The sequence below is a fragment of the Molossus molossus genome, unplaced genomic scaffold (genome assembly GCF_014108415.1).
Source record: "Molossus molossus isolate mMolMol1 unplaced genomic scaffold, mMolMol1.p scaffold_m16_p_5, whole genome shotgun sequence".
NCBI classification, from domain to species: domain Eukaryota; kingdom Metazoa; phylum Chordata; class Mammalia; order Chiroptera; family Molossidae; genus Molossus; species Molossus molossus.
The window spans coordinates 63,586,455-63,613,351 of record NW_023425388.1 but is presented as its reverse complement, the minus strand read 5'-3'; the positions used below and the strand labels follow the sequence as shown (position 1 = coordinate 63,613,351).

Sequence of the window (26,897 nt, the reverse complement as noted above, 5' to 3'; positions counted from 1 at the left end):
ATCCGGTTGTCATTGCAGCGCTTTTCAGTTGGTCACATTCAGTAGCTAAATTGGAAGGGAAAGTGAACTTTCTGGCCTCTGGGCTTTGTTCTGGGTGCAGCTGTAGGGAGGGAGAGGGAGCTCAGGGACATCAGTGCGAAGTGTTCACATTGCTGGGCAAAGGAAAGAGCGTGGGATCTGTGCTCACAGCACCTGGTCTGAGTCTTGGTGCTACCATTTTAGGCTTCACCCAGGGCGAGTCCCTTAACTCCTTTGAGCCTCAGTGTTTGTATCTCTAAAGTAGGGATAGTACCACACCCCACACAGATGTTTATAGTTGTTTTTCAGACATTTGTACTGCAACCGTGCAAGAATAATTGTACATTTTTACATTAGCCCCTACATATGTGTAAATATAATAGATACATTTCATTGAATACTTAGTTTTGCTACCTGTGGTACACACTGATGTTTTCTATTTAATGCCATTTCAAAATGCAGGTGGTAACCCACTGGATTGATTTTATGACTCAGCTCTTGGATTGAGGCCGGAGGGGTGGGAAACACTGGTTGAGACTCAACTTCAGAGGATTGAAGGAGATAATGTGTGTAAAAGCACGATGTACACATGGGTCATGAGCACCTGAATTATTTTCTTATCAGTGATTGGAGCTTTGAGGCAGAGTTAGATTTCCAGAGTGGGAATTCACCTGCTCTGTCTCCCTCCCTGCTGCCCGATTCTCTGTCCCTCTACCAGCTCCTTCTCATCAGCCTATGTCCTGTGTGCACAAGCTGGCAGCGAGCCAAGCCCTCTGGGCTCTCAGAGAGGTTTTCCAAAACATTAGGGCTTTAGGGCCTTAAGTCCTGGTTAAATGCACTGCAGTTGCAATTTCAGGATAAGAAAACTTGTTTTAAGCTCTCGGATTAGTTGCCCTGCCCCCCCACCCCCCCTGGATTTTACCTTGTTGACAGCCACATTTGTGTGTGGGCACTGTGGGGCGGGGATGGGGGGGCTATACTAAGTAGTGCAGGTATAGTGTGTTTTTTAAAAGAAGCAAAAGTATCAGAATTGCAGTTGGCTTTGTATTTGCAGGAGTGAGCAGTCAGATGTGCGTGGCTCTAGGAATCTGCTCTTGGTGACTCGCGCGGGAGGCTGTCAGGCTGGGTCTGAGTCGCAGCTCTGGTACCTCCTTGCTGTGTGACGCTGAGCAAGTTTCTCAACTCCTCTTAGTTCCAGTTTCCTTCTCTATAAAATCGGTATAATACAGGTGCGCACTTCCTTCACTTGCCAAGATAATTAAATTAGAATATCATGTGAACTGCTTAGTTTGCTCCTGGTCACACAATAAGCACTCTGTACTTTCAGCTGTTATCGAAATCATGGGCTAATCCCTAGCCCTGGATTTTGGAATTAAAGAATCTGCTCTTGGGTTCTATTCCTTGACAAGTACTTTCCCATTTCTCTCTTATTCTTAAGCACATTTAGTTCCCTTAGCTGCAGTGAGTTGGGGGTCCCACATCCCAGGGCTAGTCTCTTTCTCTCTCACACACACACACACATATGCCATTCAGGGACTCATGGTGTTCATTTTTATTTTGAAGGTCGCTGGGTAGACAATTGAATATTGGGAAATATTGCTGGTGAAATCCCCAAACTTAGTTTGAGGTTAGGCCTCACTCCTTGTAAAGAACGGTGGTTGGTGACAGGTGCTTAAACTTTGCCCTTTGAAGGGGCATAAATTACCGATATTTAAAATTAATGTTCTTTTGTATATCTCTCTCTTTCTTTTTTTTTTTTGTTAATCCTTACCTGAGGATATTTTTCCATTGAGTTTTATAGGTCGTGGAAGAAAAGGAGAGAGAGGGAGAGAGAGAAACATTGATGTGAGAGAGACACATTGATTGGCCACCTTGCAAAGGACCCTGACCAGGGCGAGGGATGAACCTTGACCGGGAATCGAATCTGAGACCCCTTGGTCTGCAGACCAACGCTCTAACCGCTAAGCTAAACCAGCCAGGGTTGTATTATCTCTCTCTTGTCCAAGCCATTCTAGGTATGTGTTGTATGCAAAATACTTTGCAGATTCCATATAATAGTTCTTCTACAAAAAAAACTGCATAATGTCAAGTGAGCAGAGGAGCAGTTCTGGAAGTGAAGATGGACAGATACACACTGCCCTTGGGAAGTGCCAGTGAACACTGGCGGGGTGGCGAAGGGTTACCAGAAGGCTGTGGAAGGCAGTGTTTGGCTGTGTTCTTGGCATCTCTTTTTGTTGTTAGGTAAGTTTTTATTTTTTTAAACTCTGCTTTTGAAACAATTTTGAACTGATAGAAGAGTTGCAAGAAAAATACAAAGGATTCCTATTTCGCCCTGGCCGGTTTGGCTCAGCGGTTAGAGCGTCAACCTGCGGTCCGGAGAGACCCGGGTTCGGTTCCCACTAAGGGCATGTGCCTCGGTTGCAGTTTGTCCCCGGCCCTGGTTGGTCGTGCGGGTGACAGCCACTCGATGTGTCCCTTTCACATCGATGTTTCTCTCTCTCTCTCTCTCTCTCTTCCTCTCTCTCCCTCCCACTCTATCTGTGCAAAAAATGGAAAAAATGTCCTCGGGTGAGGATTCCTATTTGCCCTTTACCCGAATTCCACAAATGCTAACATTTTATCTCATTTATTTTATGGTATTCTCCTTCTACAGATATGAAATGTAGAGATGATGTTTTTTTGCTCCCTGAATTACTTCAGTATTTCTTTTTCTTCTTAGAGATTTTTAAAATTGATTTTTAGAGAGAGAGGTAGGGAGAGGGAGAGAGAAACATCGATGTGAGAGCAAAACATTGATGTTTGGCTGCGTCCTGCACGGCCACCCCCACCCCCACCCCCCGCCACTCCGGGAATCAAACCAGCAACCTTTCCATGCACAATCACACTGGCCAAGACTTTCAGTATTTCTTAAAAGGCAAGGACATTCTCTTACATAACCATACCACAATGATCAGAATCAGGGATGCAGCATTTTGGCTCAGGACTCAGTCCAGAATCACACGTTGAATTTTTTTTTATTCTCACTTGAGGACATCTTTGCATTTATCTTCAGATAGAGTGGAAGGGAGAGATGGGGGAGGAGAGAGAGAGAAACATCGATGTGACCCCAATTGGGGCCGGGGACAAACTGCAACTAAAGTACATGCCCTTAGTGAGAACTGAACCCAGGACTCTCTGGTCCGCAGGCCGATGCTCTAACTGCTGAGCCAAACCAGCCAGGGCTCACACGCTGAATTTAATTGTTTGAGCTCTTTAATCTCCTTTAATCTGGACCAGTTTCTCAGTCATTGTGTTTTGTGACCATGACATTTTTGAAGAATGTTCCTTAATTTGTTTTTTTTTTTTTTTTTAATCCTCACCCGAGGACATTTTTCCATCTTTTGTACAGATAGAGTGGGAGGGAGAGAGAGGAAGAGAGAGAGAGAGAGAGAGAGAAACATCGACGTGAAAGGGACACATCGAGTGGCTGCCACCCGCACGACCAACCAGGGCCGGGGACAAACTGCAACCGAAGTACGTGCCCTTAGTGGGAACCGAACCCGGGTCTCTCTGGACCACAGGCTGACGCTATAACCGCTGAGCTAAACTGGCCAGGGCCTTAATTTGGTTTTTGATGATGATTCTCTTCAATGCATTCTGTCAGGAGACATATGATATCTATTTGACCCATTACTGGTGATGTTAGTGTTGGTCCCTTAGTCAGGGGGGGTTTCTGCCAGGCTTCTCCACTGTACAGTTATATTTTTGTGTGCAGAGATACTTTAGATTGTTCATTATTTCCACAATGGTGGCCAAATGGTGCTAATTTTTCCCCCTTTAAATATTAAAATTGGACATGCCTATTATAGAGAGAAAAATAGACAAAGAAGAAGAATAAAATCTCTCCAAGGACAAAGCCTTACTTTGGTGCACTTTTTTCTTCCAGTCTTTTTCTGAGCATAATTTTGCGTATCGTTGCATTCCTACCAGGCACATCTTGAATTCTGTCTTTTAAAACCAGTGTATTTTTCATTGCACCGTCTTTGAAAACATCGTTTATGTGGCTGTTGTTCTGTCGAGTGGCTTACTCTAAGCAACCTTTCCCCCACGGCTGGATATTTAGGTTGTTTATAACTTTTGACTCTTGCGAGTAGGACCATGTGAGTCATCTCTGTGTCAGACCTCCACCGATTTCCTCAGGACAGGTTCCCAAAAGTGAGGTTACCCAGTCAAGGAGCACAGATACTGCTAACATGATCAGTTGTGCCAAGTAGCTTTCCAAAAGAACTGTTCTCGTTCAGGCTTTTGCCAGCACTGTGAGACAGACAGTTGGGCATCACATTTAAGAGATATACTAATGGTGTTTCTCAACTTTTTTTTTGTTTTTTAAACTGTGACCCACCAGTCAAGATTTGTGTTGAGATTGATTTCCTGTATTTTGAATTATGAAAGTAGAGGTATTTATTTTCCAAAATAAATTGTGGTATAATACAGCACATTACCCCTTTCAGACTCTGACTCTCTGTGCCCAGCATTGGGATAGCTCTGCGAATCGTGAGCATGGCCGTGTCTGGGCCAGGTCGTTGGGGACAGAGCGGGACTGGAGGGCACCCCTGAGGGGTTGGTATATTCACCTACAGAATCCTAAGGGGGAATATGTTTGCTATCTTTAGAGTATGATAAGCTGACAAAATGGCGTAGGAAGAGCAGGAATTTGAACTTTCTTCTTTTTTTTAATCCTCACCTTTGATTTTTAGGAGTGGAAGGGAGGGAGGGAGGGAGGGAGAGGGGGAGAGAGAGAGAGAGAGAGAGAGAGAGAGAGAGATGTGGGAGAGACACATAATTCCTTGCCTCCCACATATGCCCCGACCGGGGCTGGGGATCGAACCTGCAACCCAGGTACATGGCCTTGACTGGGAATCGAACCTGAGACCTTTCCGTCATCGGGCCTGATGCTCTAATTGCTGAGCCAAACCAGTCAGGGCGGAATTTGAACTTTCTAATGGCAGGAGCTATCCAAGATGAATGGTAGGGTGGAGGAAAAGGGACTTCTGTGTATTATTAGCATCTTTAGTTCCCCCAGCCTTCTGGGCCTCACTAGGTTGATCAGCTTCGAGAGACTTTGAGTCCTTGGCTTTGAGGGGCTACCCGGAGGCTGGAGGTGGCCTGTGAAGAATGTCGAGAGGAGTCTTGTTATCAGGAAACCAACCAGCCCAACTAAAGCCTGTGAACTGCAAGGGATGTCGTGGCCTCTCGTTCTCCCGCACTGGCCCTCTTCTAGCAAAGGGCTGAGGTTGTAGGGAAGTAGGAGAGTTACTAGCGAATGTTTTTCTTCTTTGTGTATAGCTGTCATCAGGTGACCAAGATGCCTGATAAGAACAGGTACAGTGAAACCTGGGTAACTAGCAGGAACAGTAAATCAAACCCTTGATATTCTCTCTGTTCTTTCCTTATTACAGTTTAGCTGCAGTGCAATGCATGGTTTGATGCCTTAGAGACTTTGAAATATCCCAACTGGAGCATATGTTAATATTTCTTTCTGGTTAAAGCTTTTGTTCCAGTAGGTACTTGGAATCTATTTGTTTGTGTGCCAGAAAACACAGCATGGTGGTGCCATAGAAAGATAGTTTATTTCACTAATACAGAAGCCTGGAAGAGGGTTTTCCAGGGCCCGTATATCACTCTGTGTTGTCAGGGACCTAGGGAGCTCTGTGTTGTTACTCCACATCTTTAAGCCAGTCCTTTCTCCTCACTGTTTCAAGGTGGCTGCTTGGGTTTCAGTCATCTTTTCCAGTCTGGCTGGCAGGAAAGAAGAGGGGACTTAAGAAGACTTATACCAGATGTCCCTTAGGGACAGTTTCTAAAAACGACCACAGACCACTTCTGCTTACACTCCAGGGGCTGCAATTTAGTCACATAGCCACACTTGCTGCAAGGGAGACTGAAAGGTGTGTCTTTTAATGTGGGTGGTCACACGCCCAGAGAAGCTCAGCTTCTCAAGGTGTAATTACCTCATAGTACTTCTCTAGTAGTGGTCGTGAGAATAGATTTGCCAAATGTCACAATTGGAAAGGACTTTGGAAATCACTTTGAGCCTTGCTTTTACAGAGGAAGAAACTAATACTTAGAGAAGGAGAGAGGACTTATCCAAGGTCATACAGCCAGTAAACATCAAAGGCAGCCCAAAACTTGGGCTGCTTGGCTCTTTCCACCAAAACTCAAGCTCTGAATTCTCAGCCTGCTCAAGTTCTCTGACCTTGGGTTCAGGTCATCTGTTTTTAACATTTTTCTCGGATCCCTTTACCACCAGCTTCTTAAGAATCTAGACTTTTAGATTCTGACATTTCAGAACTATTTTGAGCAAAATGTGGGTTACACTAAATTAAACTGGTTTCTTCACGGCTCCCAACACCGGAAGGGTATCTTTTTTTCAGGTGACAGAGCAAAAAAGGTCAAGTCCCACCTCCACCCTTTATCCTAAATGTTAAACTCCTGTCTTTAAATCTTCCTCCTTTAGCAAGCTGCTTTTACATAATTGAATACCTCTGGCTTCATGATCTGCGTTGAATAATGGATCTGTAAGGACAGACAGCCTCCCTGGCTACAGAGAATGTGAGGGTGCTGGCACGTGCCCCAGAGATCTGGAGCTTTTTAAAGCTGAGGGTATAATGTGACAAGGACTGTTCCCCCCATTATTTTCCAGAATTGTACGACTCTTTATCTCTTTAGTCTGATGGCAGTGGTGGGTGCACTTTAGAGGAGAGAGAGGAGACTGAGTATGCTGTGTGTTAGAGCGAGGGGGTGCTGGAAAGGGGCACAGACTTCTGTACAAAATCTGAGCAGCAGCAGGTCTGGGGTAACTGCCCCAGGACCCTGAGAATCAGGGCAGACCACAGGTGCTCTGGGCTCGCAGGAAGCAGAGGGCTCATGTAGTTCTCTGCCGGGACCTTCCTTGCCACGGGATTCTGGAAGAGGGCTGTTCGTGGCTGTTTTGATGGGCCCTGCTTGGGAAGGAGGTGCTCCTTTTTGGCTTGGGTTGCCCCAAGTCCAGGGAGCTTGTGGGGTTGAGAGAGGCAGACCACTTCCTCTGGTCAGGAGCTGAGAGACCTAAGCTCTGGTCCTAGCTCTGCTGCTTACCTCCTGTGTGTCCTTGACAAGTAATTTAACCCCTCTGAGCTTCCGTTTCCTCTTCTGCAGGGTGAGGCCAGTACCCTGTCATTGGGTTTTGTGAGGGACACATGGGCACAAGAACTGGAAGGAGCATTCTGCAGGGCTGCATGGCCTCTTGTCTGGGTCGCTGTGCAGATGAGTCTCACTCCAGGTTTTACGATGCTGAATGTGTGTACGTGCGCACTTCTTCCTGCCTGGTGTGCTGTTTTGCCTGATTGCAGGCTGGGCCCTGGAGAGGAAGAGGTGGTGCCCATTTTACTGTTGTCTTTGCTCTATCTGTGATTTGTCTCACTAATGGTAGTACTAAAGATAATTACGATTATTATGTACTTCTGTATGCAGAGCATTATGTTAGGTTCTCTGTGTACTTCCCCTCCTCCCCTCTCGTTTAATCCTCCGCCAGCCCTGCGAGGCAGGTGTCAGCATTGTGGCCTCCACTCTCCAGGTGGGGCAGGGACACTGAGAGGTCCAGGGACATCTGAGATCACCATACTGTGAACGCTGGCGCCTGGGTTCGACCCTCGTCGGCCTGACTCCAAAAGCAGTGCTCTTTCCATGGTGTCTGAGGGGCAGGATGAGAGTGGGCTGCTGGGCTGGAGGGGTGTTTGGCTGGCTGGCCCTGAAACGGGCAGACACCTGTTAGGAGAACTCTGCAGAGTCTGGAAGATGAGAGAACCCAGTTTCTTCCACCCCATTGCCTCCTGCAGTGGTAGAGGTGGGGTGAGGACCCGTGCAGGAGACCCCGGGTGCTGCTGGCTTTGAAGAGGGCCTTGTACTCTGTTGGGGGAAGGGGCTGGGGACGGAGGGGCTGCTACTCTGATGGAGGAGCCTGGTGTTCTGAAGGAGGTGCTACTGTGACAGGGACTGGGGGGTACCCTGATGGGGGGGCTACTGGCTCTCTGAAGCAAGTGTGACCTTTGGGGGCCTCTATTCCCCAGCAGCAGCAAAAGGGAGGCTATCTTTCCCAGCCTTTGTTTTGCTCTGCTCTGGGACAGTGGTTTATGGGTCTCAGCCCAGCCCATGGGGCAGCTCAGCCCTGATACAAATCCTGTTAAAGCTATGGGTTGGTGAGCAGAAAGAAAGCAATTACTGGAGCCGATCAGGAGTTTGCATGGTGAACAGAGGGGATTTTTTTCCCTCTCTCTTCTACCTTTAAAGTGAATGACTTAAAATGTGAAGAGCCTGCCAAGCCCTGGAACAGTTCTGTGGCTGGCTGGGAAGGTGGCTGGCTTCCCACACATTCTCCAGCACTGCCCTCTCCCCCCTGAGGGCCTGACAAAGCAGAGGGTTTGTGCATCATTAACTCTGTTATTGTTGCCGTAGTTATTGTCGTTATCAAGGTTTGTGGGTCGTGACTTCAGAAATCTGCAGGAAGGTGCTGGGCAAGGGACCCAGGCTCACTGGAGCTGCATCTTCAGGGAAGGAGGGAGCAGAGTGTGCACTGCAAAGGTTAAGACAGACTGGAGTGGAGGAGACAGGAGAATGTTAAGTGACTGGAGGAGCGTCCCCTTGGGCTTAGGGGAGGGAGGAAAGGGCGGCGGCCTGGCGTCCCTGTGGTTGCCTGCTAAGGTGAGGGTCTGTCTGAGGCCAGACACAGGCCTTTTCATCCTCCTCCCTCTCAGAGATGCTAAGCCAGGCCGAGCAGGTTCCCCCGGGAACTGGCTGTCCAGACTGATTTCTTCTGTCACTCTCCAATCTCTAAAACCTGCCTTCTTGTGCCACGGATGGGCAGTGGAGACAGCACATCTTCGCCTGACCCTGCTGGGTCACCCGTGCTCCTTGTGTCGTCACCTCAGCTTCTGCGCTGGGTGTGCTTCTCTTCTCGGCACTTGGCTTCCAACTTGGCCACTGAGATGATCTCAGAGTGTCCAGGGCCTTTGCCATGGCCTTTGCCGGCAGATCAATCACTGCTTCTCTGTGTGTCTCCTTTTCAGTCTGTGTTGTTGGAGCACTTCCCACCTTTTCCTTCTGACTGCCCTCCTGTCCTCCCCCCAACTGAGATGCTCCCTCCCTGGGCTTCTCCTCTGAACCTGGACCTCAGACTTACTCTCCAGCCTGAATTGGGGTGTCTTATTTGTCCACATTCTCATGCCTGAGCTCATTATCACCTTCATCAGCATCAGGCAGACAACAGCCTCTGCTGCTTCTTAAGTCTTCCATTTTTGACTGTTGTTCTGCTCCTAGCCCAGAATCCTCAGGGTCATTTTATTTAGCCTCTTCTCTCTTCCTTCCTTGCTTACGTATGAATAGTCTTTGCGTACCATTATTTTTCCCGGAGGCTCTTGAATTGATCCATTTCTTTCCACTTGGGCAGCCACCCAGCTGGTCCCTCCACCTCCAGCCTTCTGGTGGTTGCCCAGTCTGAGGTCATGGCCAAATGAAGTTCTTGAGCCAGACTTTCAAGACCTGCAGCCTCACTCCACCTGCCGTCTCCCACTGTGCTCCAACCCAGACCCTCACTGACTGTGCTATGGTTGGTCTGTCGTCAGTGGTCCCCTCCAGGTCTCCCGAGAGCTGCCATGGACTCAACGTGGAATGTGCTCCTAGCGGGTGGTCTGTGCATAGGTTAGGAGTGTGGTCACCAGTGTGCCTTGTCACATTTATTGTGCTGTAGGCCTTCCTGCAGAGCTAGCTCCCAGTAGGGATGGGGAGGTGGGGAGGGGACAGAGCCTCTCTGGAGACCTGGCTGTGGGCAGTACGCAGTGTCACCGGGTGATGGTGTTCAGGCAGTTTGCTCAGTGTATCTCTGGTTGAGCTTAACTTCTCTGCCGTGTGAGGGTAAACACTGGGTCAGAGGTTTTGGTGGCTGGCTGGAACTCGGTTTGTTTACTCTGAGAATGGCCATTATTTAGATGGCCCAAGGGATTCGTTGGGTTTTACAGGGAGGAAGCTGTGGGTATGCCACTAGACTCGGCTTTTGTGGCTTTTGCTGTAGACACTGTCTTGTCACTGTGGCCCAGCTACACACACTGTGCTGCCTGGGCAGGTGGGCACAGGGCTTGCCCTCCCTCCCCTTCTCCTCCCCAGGTCCAGAAGCACAGATGCCTGCCAGTTTCAGGAGGGCTGGTCCACAGGTCAGAATCCTCAGGCACTGGGCAAGAGCAGTTGTTTTAACTGCAGATTAGCTGAGGATTAAAAACAGCAGAGTCAGAGTGTTTTTCCAACAGATTTTTTCCTTTAATCGTGTGCATTGAGCTATGGACTTTTTAGTCTGAAGTCCATTAGCTCTCTAGGAGCAGTAGAATAAATAACTTGTAATAATAAAGTGGAATTAACTTTTTGGTGAGCTCTCCAGGTGGACTGCACAAGGGCAGTGGTCTTTAGGCATTGCCCAGAGCTCTGGCAGGGCAGAATGAGGGAGAAATAACTTCGCAATTCCTCCCCCTGCATGGTTTTACCCTGGGGAGCAGGAACCTTGAAATCTAATGGCAGATTATATTTAGAAACACTAGAAAATGGCCACATTTCTGTCTTCTACTCTGCTGAGATGGAAATTTGTGTTATATATTTTGGTAATGATACTATTGGAGTGCTTTATGATTTATAAAGTATGTTCAATAAGTTATCCCATTTTATCCTCACAGCAGTCCCCTGAGAGAGGTATTATTATCTCCATGTCAGATTCGAGGCATTAAGCCTCTGGAAGGTTGAGTGATGTTGCTTAGGCATCTTAGCTATTGAGTGGTAGAGCTCAGAATCAACTCAAGACTTCCGGCTGCAGAGAGACAGTGGACTGAGAGGGCATGGAGTCAAATAGAGACGTGTTCAGGTCCTGGACCTGCTTCTTATTAGCTGTGTAACTTTGGTCAGATAACTTAGCTGATCAATATGGTTAAGCATATCAGGTAATCTACAGTTGCCTCTTTTTGTTGACCACATTTCTCCGTATTCCTCTGTCCTTGCTCCATTCTGGGCTGATGGCTCTGTAGGCTGTTGAACTGGATTTTTTTTTTTTACCATCAACATGGTCATTCTCCTTGCCTCTTTCCTCTCTTGGATCCTTTGTTTCCTAGATTCCATGTCTTTATCATTTTTTATTTGCATCTTGTTTTGGTAAAGCATGAGTTCCAGTAGCTTCCTGAGAAAGGGTGCACTGGTGGTAAATTGTGCACATCTGAGATCTTAAGTCTGAGCGGATCTGTACTCACCATTGACAGTTTGGCTGGTTATAGAATTTCAGTTGGAAACCACATTGCTTGACGATTGCAAAGGCAATGTTTCATTGTCTTCTGGTGTGCTGATGGCCAGTCTTAGCTAATTCTCACTCCTGATCTTTTATATGTGATGTGTTTCTGTTTTTTTGAAACTCAAATCTACTTTTTGTCAGCAGTGTTCCGAATGTTCTCAGAGATGTACTCTGGTGAGTTTTTTTGTTTTTTTTTTTATCCTCACCCGAGGACATTTTTCCATTTTTTATTCAGATAGAGTAGGAGGGAGAGAGAGAGAAAGAGAGAGAGAGAGAGAGAGATATCAATGTGAAAGGGACACGTCGAGTGGCTGCCACCCACACAACCCAACTAGGACCAGGGACAAACTGCAACCAAGGCACGCGCCCTTAGCGGGAACCGAACCCAGGTCTCTCTGGACCACAGGCTAATGCTCCAACCCCTGAGCCAAACCGACCAGGACGTTTTTTTGTTTGTTTGTTTGTTTTTATTCTTGATGCTGGGCCCTCTCATCTGAAAGCTCACATCCTCCGATTCTGGGGTATTTTCTTGAATTATTTCTTTGAGAATTTCTTTCCCTCTGTTTTCTTCTTTTTCTGAACTTCTTTTAATTTGGCTTTTGCAGGTAATGTATCCATCTTATTATTTTTCTTATCCTTTAGTCTGTTTTCTATTTCTTGATTTTTTTGTTTATGTTCTATTTTCTAGGAGTATTTTTCAGTTCGACTTTCAGTTATATTGCAATTTTTTCATTTCTGTGAGTTTAACTTTCCAAGAGTTTTCTCTGATTCTCTTTGTACCTTTCTCATAGTGTTCTATTCTTTTGTGGATGTACTGTTTTATTTTTCTGAGAATGATAATTAGTTTTGTTGTTTTATCCTTTCTTTTTCTTTTCTTGTTAATCTAAGTTCCATCTTTCCGTTGGTTTATTTTGCCCCTTTTGTGTTAAGGGATTTCCTCAGATATCTGGTGAACCTTGGTTATCTGTGTGTATTGAAGAGCAAGGCACTAGTGCGTGATCAGCGACTGAGTGTTGGGGGCACTTGTTTACTGAGAGGGCCTCACAGTGGGGGCTGAGGGGAACGGAGCTGTTTCGTGGGAGGATCTCCAAGTCACTGTCTTTAGGTTGCTTTCCTTGTGCTTCTCAGTTTCCTCAGAGAAAAATTCTCTAATCTCCTGCCTGGGGGAACAAGACTGGCAGCATTCTGGAAAAGGGGTGCTAGGGGATGGGAGCTCAGGGGGATGGCTGATCTCAAGGTTCAGTCTGTAGACTTCCCTTAATCTCCCGTTTTCTTTCAGGACCATACTTCCACCCTCTGCCTGGTGTCTCCCAGCAGAGCTTTTCTTATTCGAGTAACCATATAGTAACCCCTGCGTCTTCTGCCAACTAGGCGAGGGGCTGTCGGCCAGCGGTGTGGACTGGGTGAGGGGGTCTGCTTATGTGACTGCTCCTTATTCAGACGTTTAACACACACACACACACACATCACTTTCATCTCACCCCTCCTCATGCCTGCAGGGGTGCCTGGTGTCTCCCGTGCCCAAGGTTTTCAGGGTTCTTTGGGACAGTTAGCTCGTTTTTATTGGCTGGTTTCCAGAGATCATGGAGTAGGTAGGAGCAGAAAACCCCTCACCTATCCATGCCCATCCTAAACATCAGAGGTGATCTCGTTTCTCTGTGGATTTTGTATTTTGGTGTTCCTGAGTGGGGTGGAGTGTTCTCACTGCTCGGTGCATGGTGCAGTGTAGAAGGTAGACGTTGACCTCCCAAGCAGGTCTTGGTGGAGCATGCTTGTGTCGTGTGCAGTCCATACAGCTTATGAAAGTGCATGGAGAAGAGAGAGACTTGAAGACGGAGAGTGGACGGGAAGTGTCTTGAGGGGTGTGGTGACTTGGAGAGCAGATTAGGTGAAAAGGCAGCTATAGTCTCGTGAGAAGGGTTGGTGTGCCCTTATTCCTCTGAAGTAGAATGTGCTGTAGGCACGTGGCTAGGGGCACCCTTTCTTCCTCAGGCCTGGCCGGGACCTGGGGCTCAGGCTCACTGTCCTTGTCTCCTTGATTGCCAGGTGGTCCTGCCAGTGTGGCTGTCCTCCACAAAGGTCTCCTCACTCATCGAGAGGATCTCTGACCCCAAGGACTTGAAAAAACTTCTCAGGACCCGGAATAATGTATTGGTGCTTTACTCCAAATCTGGTGAGTGTCCCAGCCTGGCCTTGGGGTCACCTGTCAGGGATGGAGAGGATAGGAAGGGAATGAGAGGGGGCAGAGGTGGGAGGCGGAGACCAGAGGACCAAAACCCAGTCAGGGAGGGTCCGAGGGACACTGTCAGCTTTCCTCAGAAGATAGGTCAGAGGCCCAGAGAAGCATTAGTTGATTTTGAATCCCTGAGAGGTCATTCAGTTCTCTTTTATAAGTGTTTCTTAGCAAAAGCCTCATACCTCAGGAGGTAGAGGGCATGTGTGTGAAGGAGGACAGAGTATAGTGGGCACCGGGTGTGGGCATTCTGACTTCCCAGACAGGCATGGGCCAGCCCTGCCAATGTATGCTTCTCCATCGCTGTGATTAACAGATTGGGCCGGCCTGTCGCCAGCTGAATTTGTCCCAGGCTTGGGGTGTGCACACAGGCTGGCAGCTCTGACCCTGCCTGGCCCCCATCTGTCCCACTCTGGGGTTGGAACGCAAGACTGTGCCTGGACTGGGCTCCACGCTCAGCACAGGGCAGCTTCCCTGGGGGTGAGAGCGGCAGCTTGCCTCTTCTGACCTTGGGGCTGGCGAGGGCACAGTGGATGGAGAGAGGTTTGCTCGGCTCTTGGCTGTGACTTTGGACATCAGACTGTTGATATTCTTCCAGCAGAGTTCAGTGTTTTCGCTGCTCCTGAGGATGCCAAGTTTTCTGTGCCCCGGAGAAGCAACGGCCAGTGACTGGGCCAGCTCCGGGCACAGCTCTCCCTGCCGCTCACCCTTGACTCTCACTGGCACTGGGGCTGATGGATGTTTCAGACATGTGTCCCTCCTAAAGCCCGTCTCCTCCAAGCACCCTGGCACATGCTGCTCCCTGCCCTTCTGAGGGCCTGGCAGACGCTCCCTGCCGTGGTTGTTGGGAGCCCAGCGTGTGACTAGCATTTCTCTGCTGTCAGGAATAGGGGTAAACTGAGGCCTGGGGTGTAGGGCCCCGAATAAGCATGGCTCAGCCCTGGGTGCCCCTGGAGCTGGAGTTGTCAGTGTGGAAACACTGAGCTCCTTCTCAGGGAGGTCCCATCACGTAGCTGTCCCTCCACGAGGACTCCGCGGGGACCCCCACCGCGCATGCTCACTCGCTCCTCCGCCACGAGGCAGGCAGTGCAGCATCCACTTACGTCCAGGTTCCGGGTGAGGACGCTGACTTGTCTGAGGCTCCGGGCCAGTCGATGGCAGAGCTGGTGCCCTGCACCGCCTCTGCCTTGTTTCTCCTGCTGGAGGGCAGGAAGAAATGCATTAGTTCTGCAGTGCCGGGGGGCTCTGCCACCGGGCATGGTTCTGGTAAGTCAGAGAGTGGGAGGGTGGGGTGTCTGGATGGGGGCTTGCAGGGTAGGAGGCAGGGCCTGGAGTAGCCTCTTTTCCCTTCAGCCCTCACCCAAGCATGGTCTCACTCGCTGGCAGTGGAGTTCCCCACGCTTCCCGAGAACCAGCTCCTCCTTGCTTAGGCAGTGGCCGGGGTGGCTATTTTACCTTCCTGCCTCCTTGCCCAAGCCTGTCACTAGGCTTGTGACTGTGAGTGGGCTTTCAGAGCAGCACAGGGACTGGGTTTGCCCCCTCCCACCTTCCAGGCAGGGCTCCCTTTCTGCTGCTGAAAGGCAGGGTTAGGGGAGGGGGCTTTATATCGCTCTACTTTCCTGTCCCTCCCCCGCTTCCCAGAGCCCATCTGAGTGGCGGAGTGATGGCCTTTCCCACCTCCGCTGTGCCCTCCTCCCGTGGGGGTCCCCGGCACGGTTCTAGAACGATGCTATTTGTTCACTTCCCTGAAAGGCTCAGCATGCTTTGTATTCACAAACAGCTGCCATTGTCCACCCTCGGAAAGGAGATCTGAGCAGGCAAACAATCCAGACGTCATTTCTGCTTGGCTTTGGAACGAATGATAGGGTGTTGGGAGGGAGTAGGCAGCAGACTGCTCTTTGCACTGGTGTCTGCCTGGCGGGCCTTTCGGATGAGCTCACAGGTGTGGCGGGAAGGTGACACACTGGCCACAGCCACTCCGCAGTGGGTCGTTGCAGGCTGGCAGTGTTGAAATCCTGGCCACAAAGGCTCCATCCCTAGGAAGCTGCCCTCCTACTACAACTTCCAGGTGCTTTGCCCAGACACACAGGATTGACACCCGGACCCGAAAAGCCCTCTTCCCGTCTTGTGTTCACACCACCCTGCTCAAGCCATAGTCCAGGGTCCTGCAGCTGGCTCTGAGGTACTGCCAGAGCCAGGTCCTCCCCTGTCACTTCCGGGGAAGTGGGCTGTGAAATCTGACCTGGGTACACTTGGCATTGGTCTGGCGAAGACTAGTGTCACATGTACACTTGTACCAAGCCCCTTGATGAGTGTGTGAGGGACCAATGAAGGAAGGCTCTGGTCCCTCCCTCATCAGCTCCCAGCGTGGGCGCCAGGACAGACAAGTGTGGAATTGGCAAACTCATTTCCTACTTTAGTTGTAGGATTGTAATTATTTGGTTATAGAATTTTCAGAATTTCTCCCAGAAAGGTAGGGAGCCAGTGATTCTCCTGGGCGTTGACTCTGGCTCAGAGCTGGAGGCGTGAGGGGTGGCTCACGGGAGAGGGAACGGGCTCCGTGTCTGGGAGGGCGGCCCGGGAGTGTGGCGGGAGCAGGGGTCTCTGAGAAGAGCTGGGCTTCCTCACAGAACGGTCGATCACAGCTGTGCTCAGGCCCTCACGCGCCCTGGGACTGGCCTCCTCCTCTCCTTGCCCTTGAGGGAAGATGGCGGGGGTGGCCTTGGTTTATGTGGACACAGATGTTTAAGTGTTTGTGTTTTTTACAGAGGCTGCAGCTGAAAGTCCTCTCAGGTTGCTGTCCTCGGTGGCCCAGGCTGTGAAAGGACAAGGCACCATCTGCTGGGTGGATTGTGGGTATGTCTTGGGGACACGGGCGTGGTGGCTGAGGGCAGGGGACCTGGGGGCTGTGGCAGGGGTAGGGAATTGTCCCTGATGATGCTGGGAGGGAGGAGGTGATGGGGAGACACTGCAGAGAGACCTCCCTAGCAATCGGGCAGGGCCACCTGTGGCCTGGAGAAGGCAGGTCCGGCCCTCCCGCCTGCTCTGTCCACGCCCTTCTTTCCTACTTCCACCGTGTTTTCACTTTTGACTTTGCCACGTGCCACTTGATTTTACCGGGAGCAGAGGGGGCCTTGATTCCCAGAGAGGCAAGATGATTTTCAGGGTGACCCAGTGGGCTTGTTTGTTGGAAGGGAGGCAGCAGCAAGAACCTGGGCTTTACCCCCAGTCCAGGCCAGTAACAGAGTTCTTCACTCCCTGCGGCCCAAAGGTGGTGGAATCAGCTGGCCGACCTGCCTGCTGCCTTGGCTTCCGAGGCCACGCTGTTAGGCATGTCCATCCTGGACAGGTGGCCCAGTCCTTCCAGCCCTCTCCTCTGACTGGGTCTCTGCCCACCTGTCCCAGTGTCAGTCTGTGGACTCCTGCTCCTCCTCCTCCTCCTTCCTGACTCCCCTCTGCCCAGAGACCTTGTCAGAATCCAGTACCAGCCCACAGGTGGGGGTCCACAGGAAGGAGGGCTACTTCTTAGTGTGGGGAAGGGGCCTGTTGGTGGAATTCCTCTGGTTCGTTTGAGTTTGGAAGCTGAAGCCCAGGGTGTACTCAGCTTCCCTTTCCTTTCAGTCGTTAGGAATAATTTCCACGTCTCTCTGTGTTCAGTGCTCTTTGCTGCTGGGATTAGTATACACACACCTCTTGTCATATCTTTAGCTCCCAATTTGGCATTGATTGGCAGGAACACAGAGAGACACGCAGACAGTGAGTGAACACGGGAAAACAGATAGCTAAGAACAGGCTCGCCCTTTGCACACTGTGAGCACCAGCTGGATGCAAGGCACCGTGCTGCACTTGGCAGGCAGCTGAGGACAGGAAGTGTTTCCAGAGCCACTGGTCGGCCACTTCTCACCTGGACGCAGGGTTTGTCAGAGCGTGAGGTTGGGAAGAGGAGGGAAAGAACTGCGTTCAAGAGTATTGTACTCGGGTTGGTATGGGGAGAGGTGGGGCCCTGCTGGGAAGAGGCAGCTCTTTTCCTGGATGGCCCATAAAGGTCTTTTTAACCTTGAATGTCGCTGACCTTGCCTGAGTCACAGGCCTTGTTACTACCCTGTGGGTTAAGTGAGCTTTAATGGGCTCCACTCCGGTGCAGTCTTCTTCCTCTGAAATCTGAGTTCTGAACGGCGGTTTTGCAAATGAACTGGATGGCCTCGGCTTGTCCTGCTCACGACTGGAGAGATTCGGAAGATTCGTATTTGACAAAGCGCTGAATGAGACGAGCAGAAGCGTCGGCCCAGCGGTGTTTGCTGCACGCGTGTGTGTGTATGTATGTGTACGCGTGCACACGTGTCTGGCCACACCTCCAGATTTATTTAAACACCAACGCAATGGAAGGCACTACTCTCCAGGCAGGTGGCGAGAGTGCAGCCGTTGGTGAATTCTAGTGCGTAGTTGGTCTGGGGGTGTTCTTGTTTTCCACACGTGCCTCTGTCTCCAGTGGTGACGAAGCCTGTTAGAGAGGACAGGGTGCTTTGGACTCTCCAGAGCTACAGATGATGCAGTTCTGCCCGCTGGAGCCTCAGCACAGGGGGTTCTTGAGAGGCTTGTAGGTGGCAGAAGAGCTTTGATGTTGCTCCATCCACGTGGGTCCACTCAGCAAACATTCCCCATCACTCACTTTGTGCTTTGAGGTTCACAGGTGGAAAACAGTGTCCCCAAGGATAACAGTATCCTCAGTGTGCCAGGAGGAGGCAAACACCTCATCAGGTGACCATGGTCCAGGGGAAAAGTGCTGTAAATGGAGGCTGTCTGTGGGGAGCCACTAGTTTTGCCTGGAAAGGTTGAGAAAGCTTTATAGCGGAGGTAGAGTTCAAGTTTGGAGCAAAGGCCTTTCGAGTGTCCTGGCTTTCCCCGCAGGTGTGGTGTGGGCCCTGAGCTCTGCCTGGGGTCATCTGGCTGGTGGGCATGCAGGAGACAGTCCTGCTCTGTCCCCTGGACAGCAAGGCTATGGGCCGGGTTAGTGTGTGAACACAGACTGAGGCATGAGGATGCAGGACTCATTTGGAGACACGTGTAAGTGCCAGCGGCGGAAATAATCCTGTGACTCTCGATGTGCCGAAGTGGAAACCGCGGGGCCATCTCAGAGCTGAAAGAGGTAACCTCAAGACAGAAGGATAGACTGTAAGAGGAAGTAGAAACTGAAATGTTAACTAGCTTTTAAAATAGTTTCGATAAGTAGGTGGCTTGAGGAGCTATAACGGATTATGTTGGAAGAAGGAATGTCTGTGTTTGAAATCAGAGGCAGAGTATGGCCAAATCTTCCCAGAACAGCCCGAGGGACAGAACTCAGGACTCTAGTCCTTGCAGGCCACCCTGGGCACAGTTCTCACAAACCAGTGTCACATGAGCTCCCCAAGGCCACGAGCTGGCCCTGTCCTCCTGCTCGGCCACCTCCCTTCCTAAATTGTTAGGGGACCCTCATGGTAACTCCGGGGCCCTGCGAGGACAGCTCTCGCTGCCGTCCTAAATGCTTCCGTCTGTGTTTATGAGTCGGAATGACTGAGACGCTCTGGGGATGGGCAGAGCGCTCTCAGGAACGCTTTCTGTTGCTGTCTGCAGTGGGGAAGTAGGTGGAACAGAGCCAAAGTCTGCTGGCCTTTTATCTCCGGCTGTTAACCAGCAGGTGGGCAGCCAGAGCGCCCCTCCCCCTCACTGGCCCTCTGTGGCCCGGCTCCCATCCTTTCCAGCTCTGCCTCCTGCCCTGCCAGCGAAGGGTCGGAGGCGGGATGGGGACGCCAGGGCTTGGAGTGGAGTGACAGGAAGGTCAGGAGTGAGCAGCCCCCCCACCGTCCCCCCTTAAAGGGCAGGTGAAGGGAACGAGCACATCCAAGGGTGAGAACACAGTACTCTGGTGTGAGGTGTCTTTGGATGTGCGTGGCAGCATGGCAGAGGCTGGGTTGAAGGGTCAGCTTTGCTACTTACTAGCCCCATGACCTTGGATAGGACAATTACCCTGGGTCTGCTTCCTCATCTGTAAAACGGGACAATCATTCTTTCTTCTTCCCAGCTCCATGGGGAGGGTCAGCTGAACGGAAGTTCTTTCTGGAATAGAATTTAAAGGTGAGAGCCCATGCTGCTATTGTTATTCTTCATCTGGGCAGATTGTTCAGGTCCTTGCAAGCAGCTGGAGGGGAGAAATGGTGTGTTTGTTCTTCAGCAGCTTTTTCTTGGTTGAGGAGCCCTTGGTGGTTGGGAGGTTCCCCTAAAGAAAGCTTTGGGCATGAGAGTCAGCCCCGGCTTGTGGGTGTTTTGCTCTGGCCCGGAAGGAGTGTAGGGTGCAGTGGAATTTGTAAGACTGCAGGTCAGGAGGCCTGGCTTTGAGTCCAGGTTTTAACAGCAAATAGCGGTGGGACCTTTGGCAAGTTGCTGTCCCTCTCTGGGCCTCTATTTAATCTTGTGTGAAACGTGGAGTTAAATGTTCCAAATTGCTCTCACCCCTAAATAGCCTAGTTCAGAAAAATCTCAGAAGCTGCCAGACTTAGTGTACTGTGTGTGTGTGTGTGTGTGTGTGTGTAAGTATGTGGTAGGGTGTGTCTTCCAGATTTGGGGGGCCTTTTCTTTCTCTGTGTCTCTCCCCATTCTGGATGTCTGCTCCTTATATCTTTCCTTCCCTTCCCTCTGAGTGTCTCTCCGGTCCCCCCCTTGCTCCCTGTCCCTTACTCGTTTCTATTGCTTCTTTCCTTCTCTGGTCCCTGCTTCCCATTCACTTGATCTTTTTCCTCCTCTCTTCTCTGTGTGGACAGTTCTTTCCCTTTTCCTCACTTTCCTGGCTCTTTCCTTTCAACCCATGTCTACGTGCCTGCAGGCACATATACCCTCCCTGTTGGTCCTCTCCCAGGGCCTAGTGACGTGTGCTCTGAGGTATCTGGAGGGTGTCTGGCTTCTGTCCAGGGGTTTGCCAGCTCTCCCTGCCCCTCGCTCCACCTCCTGGCTCAGGCCTCAGCAGCCACGCTCGGGTTGGCTGCCGGCGGTTGTCTGGCTGTCAAGTGGGTGGTGTGGGGGAGTTGGTATTCCTTTCGTGCCCTGCAGCCTGGCGTCGGGCTCGGCCTTGGCGTGGAGTGCTGCTGCCCGGGCAGCTGAGCTGGAGCCAGCAGGCGGAGCTGTGCCTGGCGTGCTCGTTCCTGGGGCTGATGCGCACTGGGCTGAGGCTCCCTGTCCGTGCGCACTGCTCTTTCCTTGAGGCTGTAAGGTCATCACCCAATCAGAGTCTCCTCCCCCCCTGCTCTCGTCCTCCCGTCCGCTGTATTTCCTAGAGCGGTGCTGCCTCCCGGGACCTAAGCATCAGGGCCTGCTAGCGCGGGCATGGCGTTTTCAAGTGTTACGTTTTCGTCTGAAGAATATTTGAATTTAGTATTTGCTCCTTTATATATAAGCATGTTTAACGATACTTACTGTGGGATAAAGGAGACTCCTAGAAGTGCTGTGTTGATATATCTTCAGATTCTTCCCAGCGCGTTGACCTGCGCTTGTTGGGGTGACATGTCTCCTGCTGAGGAGCAGAGCCTTAGCTTGCTGTGCTGGGGAGGCCGGCGGAGGAGAAGGCACACTCCCCTCCCTGTAGCCCCATCACTTCTACTTACTGTGCAGCAGAATCCATACTGTATTCTGTGCCTTCTTGAGGCAGGTACCAGGGGAACCGCCAGAGCTGGGCGGATCCCTGCGGGGTACAGCCAGCCCCTCCAGCAGAGAGCGCTCCAACCACCACGGTCTGTCCAGGTTTAAGGCCCAGCTGTCCAGGACTGTTCTGCCTCCTGCCTTGTGTCCAGTTACAGTCATTCATGTTGTCCTTGGTATTTGGCACCTGGGACTCACTGACAGCATTTCTTGCTCATTGCTCCTCGTCTCCCATGTTTTTCACATCTTTGAAGTGAGGGCTTTCCTCTCCTACCCAACCTCAGGGGTCACAGGTCTGTCTACTCAGAATCTCGCCGCGTCAGACCTGCCAGGTGGGAGAAAGACTTCTTTGCCCTTTCTCTGTTGGGGAAACGGAACCCAGGAAGGCTGTGTTCGCCAAAGGCACGCAGTGGCCGCGACAGTCAGGGGGCCGAGCGCCAGGCTCCTCCTGTGGTGTGCTTCCTCCCCCGCGGCAGGAGGCCACAGGGTGTGTCAGGGTGTGTGTGGGCATGAGGACGTGTGTGTATGTGTGTGGGCTGAGTGAGGGCCTGGTCAGGGGCCAGGAGAGAAGAGATGACGGAGGTTCACATCTTGACGAGTCTCCTGGGTTCTGACTCCTGGTTCCCCGTCAGGATGCAGGCAGCCTGCCTGGGTGCCTTAGTAATACCTGAGCCTGTAGAGGAATCGAAAGCTCCATTCAGCTCACGTGGACAGCTCACGTGGACCGCTCCTACATTTTGCAGCTCGGGAAACCAAGGGCCCTGCCAGAGGTCACAGGCTGGCTAAAGGCAGAGCCAGATCTGGAAACCATCCCTCCAGCGCTCAGTGGGGCCCACCTCCAGGGAGGGTCTGCAACTCAGACTTATGAGAGCCCCATCCCCCCTTTCCTGAGCCTCCTGCACCTTGTGTCTCCCTGCCTCACTCACCCCTCCTTCACTGCTGGGTCTGACTCCCAGGAGCGGGCGTTGCCGGTCTCCTGACAATCGGCACTGTGCGTGGAGATTTAGTAAACACAGCCCCACACGCCCGCAGCAGCTACCCTGCAACAAATTAAAATGAAACGCCCATGCACAGGGGTCTGTCTGTGCCTGGGGTGGGGAGGGAGGTGTGTTCAGGCCTCTGAAATCTTTCTGTTCACATTGTCTGTAGAGGACAGCCAAGGGAGGTGGGGTGGGATAGGATGTGGCAGATTGTGGGTGAGTAACCGGGCAGAGGGAGGCTGGGCTGCAGCGTCCCGAGCAGACAGAGTGGCAGGTGAGGCCCTTGCAGGGCCAGTCCACTCTCCGTGACCCGTGGTGGTTTTCTGCCTCCCTTTCCATTCCAGCAAAGCATCTCATTTCCTTGCTCACTGCCGACGTCTCCTCTCTCTTCCAGAGCTCAGTCACTGGCTAGGGAAGGGGGAGGGACAGAGAAGCAGGTAGCCAGTAGATAATTAATTGTACCTCATCTCTCAATCCAGATCCTTTTAAGTCCCCGAGCTTGGGTAATTTCTCTCTTCTTCTTGAACTCTTATGAGTTCTATTCTCTGTACTGCACAGTTAGTGTGCACACACACAGTCTCTGAAAGCAGAATTGGTGGAGGGAGGGGAGTCGATCTGAGAGCACTGTCAGGAAGTGTCACCTGGCAGGATTCCTGGAGCTCGGTAGACAGAGCCCAGAAAGCCAGCCGGGCAGGGGCTCCTCCCAGCAGCGACAGGGCAGCATCAGTCATTGACTCGTTCACTCAGGTGATTATAGAGTGCCTGCTCTGGGCCAGCTGCTGTTGTAACCCTGGGGGAACAGCAAAGCCTCACCTTCATGGAGCAAACATTTTTGGTCAGGAGACGCGTTGGCCAGGTGTAGGGATGTGCTGTGGACAGAGGCAGCAGGAAGAGAGTGCTGGAGGCCAGTGCAGAGGGGCTCAGAGAGGGCAGGCAGCCTTCTCCCACCACCCACCCCCTTGAGAATGTACATTTGCATTCTTGCAGGGGCGGGGAGAGGAGAGACTCTTTGGGGAGTGTCTTAGAACCTCAGGAGGGCAGAGTGTTGAGTGGAGTCTGCAACAAAGAGCCGGTGGTACAGACAGGTGGTACAGACAGAGCGAGACTGGCGTGACTGGCCTGGGGCCGCAGACTGCAGGTGGTGCAGGCGGGTCCACACTGGGAGACAGCAGGGGGATCTCTGGCCTCTCGGTTCCCCTCTGCCATGTTGGTTGGTCTGCAGCATTGCTCCCCAGCCTGGCCTGGGCTCCCAGGGATCAGGCTGCAGCACTTTGCCAGGGAGTGGGTTCCGGCAGAACAGGCAGGGATTGGGTTGCAGACTCTGAGCCCCTGAGCCCCGTCACTGCCCTCCCTGCTTTGTGGAGGTCACAGGAAGAGGCTGCCAGTGGGGCTTGATGGATGAGAGCACCAGCATGGGTGGCACTGCTCCCTCCGGGTGGCGGCCTTGCAGAGTCTGAGTGGCCACCGCAGGCACAGCTGGGGGCCCGGGTGGGGCTGAGGCAGGCCCACAGTGACTTGGTTCCTGCTCCCGGTGCTATGTATTGTTGCAGTTAAGTGGAGGGTAGGTGGTCACAGAGACAGCTGAGCACAGCAGAACAAAGCTGGACGGGGAAAGTGCCAAGTGAGCGGTTGTAAACATCCTGAATCGAGCCCTCTGTTCTGGGGAGTTAACTCAGGCAGGAAAAGGGCACCTCGGACACCGTTGTTCCCAAAGAAACCCCCTGCCTGTCATTGTGGCTCCACCACAGCCTGCCGGATGGGCAGACCCAAACTGGAGTAGCCGTTGTCAGTGGGGGTGTGTGTGGCATCCCCGTGGGGCTGTGGGGATGGAGTTTCCAATGAGGATGCGGTGGGCTGCCCTTCCAGGGGTCCTCTGAGCTATGCTCTTGGCCCTCTGGACCTCCCCACCCCTAGCGACCCCTTCCTGCTGGACTCCCTGTTTTAAATGCCCTCACCACCTTAGAGGAGCAGCCATTGCCTTGTCACCAGCCTTTCCCTTCTGAATTCATCATGCATTTCTTGGGTTCCCACTGTTTGCCAGGCCCGAGGCCCAGAGCTGCAGTGGCCAGAGCGCTGGCTGCTACAGGCAGGACTGAACAGGGAGGGGAGGGCCATGCTTCTTCAATTGCAAGTTGTGTGTTTACATTTAAAATGAGGTCCCACAATGTTGCGTGTGCACCGATGAGTGTTGCTTGTAGACTTGAGCGGAATGGTTTAATTAGTCCATCTGTTCTGGGGCTGGTGCACAGCTGTGTAAAGCTGATGGGTATAGAGGGTGGTGAAGTATGTAAACAGGTGAGAGGTGAAGGGAACTCAGGTGGCTGTCATACCTGGCAGAACGTTTCTCATGCAATATAGTCAGCAGAGACCAGGGAAGGTTGGGTGGCCAACATACCCTCCCTGACGCCCCTCAGATCTGGGGAGAGGGCCCTGCAGCAAGGAGCAGCCCCTGCTTGGGTGGGTGGCTGGGTGCCTTTGGGCACACTTGGCCGAGTGTGGTGAGGTTGTGGGGAATGTATGAGAGCAGGTAAGGTCTCTGAGGGGGCTGGTATAGGGCACAGGGCAAACCAAACCTCATGGAGACTGGGGAGAGGAGGAAGAGCCAGTGCAGGATGGTGCATCGTCAGATCACCTGAAAGGCTCCTTAGAACAGTATCCGCAGTTTTGATCCAGTAGGTTCCTGGGTGATGCTGAGGCTGCTGGTCCAGGGGCCACCCTTTGAGGGCCTTTGGTCTAACAGGAAGGACACCACACTTGGATGAGATCATGCACGAGCACTTTGTACACAGTGCATGGCACCCGACAGACATTCTTTATTGGAAGAACTGCGAGAGGGTGAGATTACAGACTCTAGCTTTCCCCTTTCTCCTTTTGGCTTTTGTCAGTACCTGGTCAGATTTCACAGTTCTTTCAACATCATAGAACTTGTCCTCTTATCCTGGTCAGATGGTCTGTAGCAGGTGGCAGATGGCACACATTAGAGCTTGAAAAACGAAAACCTACCTGGGCCCCAGGCAGACATTCTGAAGTAACATCTGGGGAGGATCAGGAAATTAGTATTTTTTTAACTTCCCCAAGTGATTCTAATGAGCAGCCAGGATTGGGAACCACTGATCTATGCTGAGTTTATTTTTCTTCTTGGGGTGGGCTGTCCACCCCCTAAGCTTCTGGGCACTTCCTTTGTCTGGACCTCCCTGTTCTATCCCTAACATGTAGTGATGCAGCCTCCCCATCGCTGGCCCTTCCCTCTTGATCAGCCCACGTCGTGTTGGGTACCGTCCTTCCTTCAGCTCTCTGAGAACCGGTCTACCGTGAGGTCCTCAGTTGCTATGGAGAATTCCAAGTTGCCTGGCTTATTCTTAGGCCACCAGCAGATGTTACTCTGTCAACACCTTTGTGAGGCCCACAGGTAACAAATGGTTCCTGACATTTGTGTCTTTCAGTGATGCAGAGAGTAGAAAATTGTGCAAGAAGATGAAAGTTGACCTGAGCCCAAAGGACAAAAAGGTCGAAATATTCCACTACCAGTAAGTACATGTGGTCATTTCCAATTTCCACGTAAGTGCTGAAAGCTTTCATTGGTATTCTCGGCGAACAGCGATTTCAGTTAGATCAATTTTATTCCGGAATGATTTTTTTTTCCCCCTGTTTACAGTTATTTCATTTAAAATCATCTTGAACTCTGCTCAGTAGCTGAATCTTATTAAGATGCTGCAGGAAACCAAAGGTATGTCTCTTCACAACCGTCCCTAAAGTTAACACCTTTTTTTCCTCGTTTGACAGGGACGGTGCATTTCATACTGAATATAACCGAGCTGTGACATTTAAGGTAAATTTACCTCCCTCGTTCTCAGCAGAGCTGGAGTCTGAACGGGTGCCAAGCTTCTCTCTGAGAGAAGGCAGGGCACAGTGCACGGGCAGGATTCTTATCTCTAGAGCGTGTGTCAGCAGAATAGCTGGGGGAGTCTGTAACTCCAAACACCAGAGGGATGACCAGCCTCCTGGTTAGTCTGTGATTCCATCAGCGTTCGGCATGTGACGTCACGCTGCTCCCCTCCAGGGGCCCGGGTCTCCCCTGTGGCTTCAAGCCCTCCCTCATCTCTGCAGCAGAGGCTGCCCACAGGCTGGAGGGGGCAGGCTGTGCCCAGGTTAGCACGCTGTGCCGGACACGGGCAGGTTGGCACCTGTCGGCTGCCGCAGCTTGTTCCAGATGAGACACGATGTCACCGAGATTTTCCCAGCTCCAAATCCGATTTAGAAATCGATGGAAAGACATCAGTGAGCATCAGTGTGGAGATCCTGTGACCGGCAGGTGCTGTCCTGTTATCACAAAGCCGCTGCCCCGCCCTGAGCCCTTCGCCTGCCCTTGGGTTCTGCTCCTTCACTGTACACAACCAGCCTTCTGCCTGTGGGCCAGGCGGCATTCCCTCGCCCTGACCGGGGCCCGCGTTTCTGCTGTTCCCAAATCTGCTGACCTCTCTTGTTCCGACTTTCCTTCTTCCCACACTGGGTTCGACCCTGCCCTCCTCTCCTCTGTCTCTCTCCATCTGTGTCTCCTTCCATTCCTTCCTGTCTGTCAGTCAGTCTGTGCAGTTGTCACTTCCCCTCCCCCCACCTCCCTGTCACCTCCCGTTTATCCACCAACACTGCTTCATTTTTCAGTGGC

The 26,897-nt window shown here is 51.6% G+C and overlaps 1 protein-coding gene across 1 annotated transcript in view; it reads left to right on the top strand.

The window, feature by feature from the left end:
• PDIA5 (protein disulfide isomerase family A member 5) overlaps positions 1 to 26,897 on the top strand; it is an 85,464-nt gene that overhangs the window by 8,431 nt on the left and 50,136 nt on the right. Inside the window, exons 2-5 of the mRNA XM_036243110.1 lie at positions 13,400 to 13,526; positions 16,355 to 16,442; positions 25,675 to 25,758; positions 26,015 to 26,060. Of these exons, the coding sequence (XP_036099003.1) occupies positions 13,400 to 13,526; positions 16,355 to 16,442; positions 25,675 to 25,758; positions 26,015 to 26,060 (345 nt within the window). The remainder of the gene's footprint in view (positions 1 to 13,399; positions 13,527 to 16,354; positions 16,443 to 25,674; positions 25,759 to 26,014; positions 26,061 to 26,897) is intronic.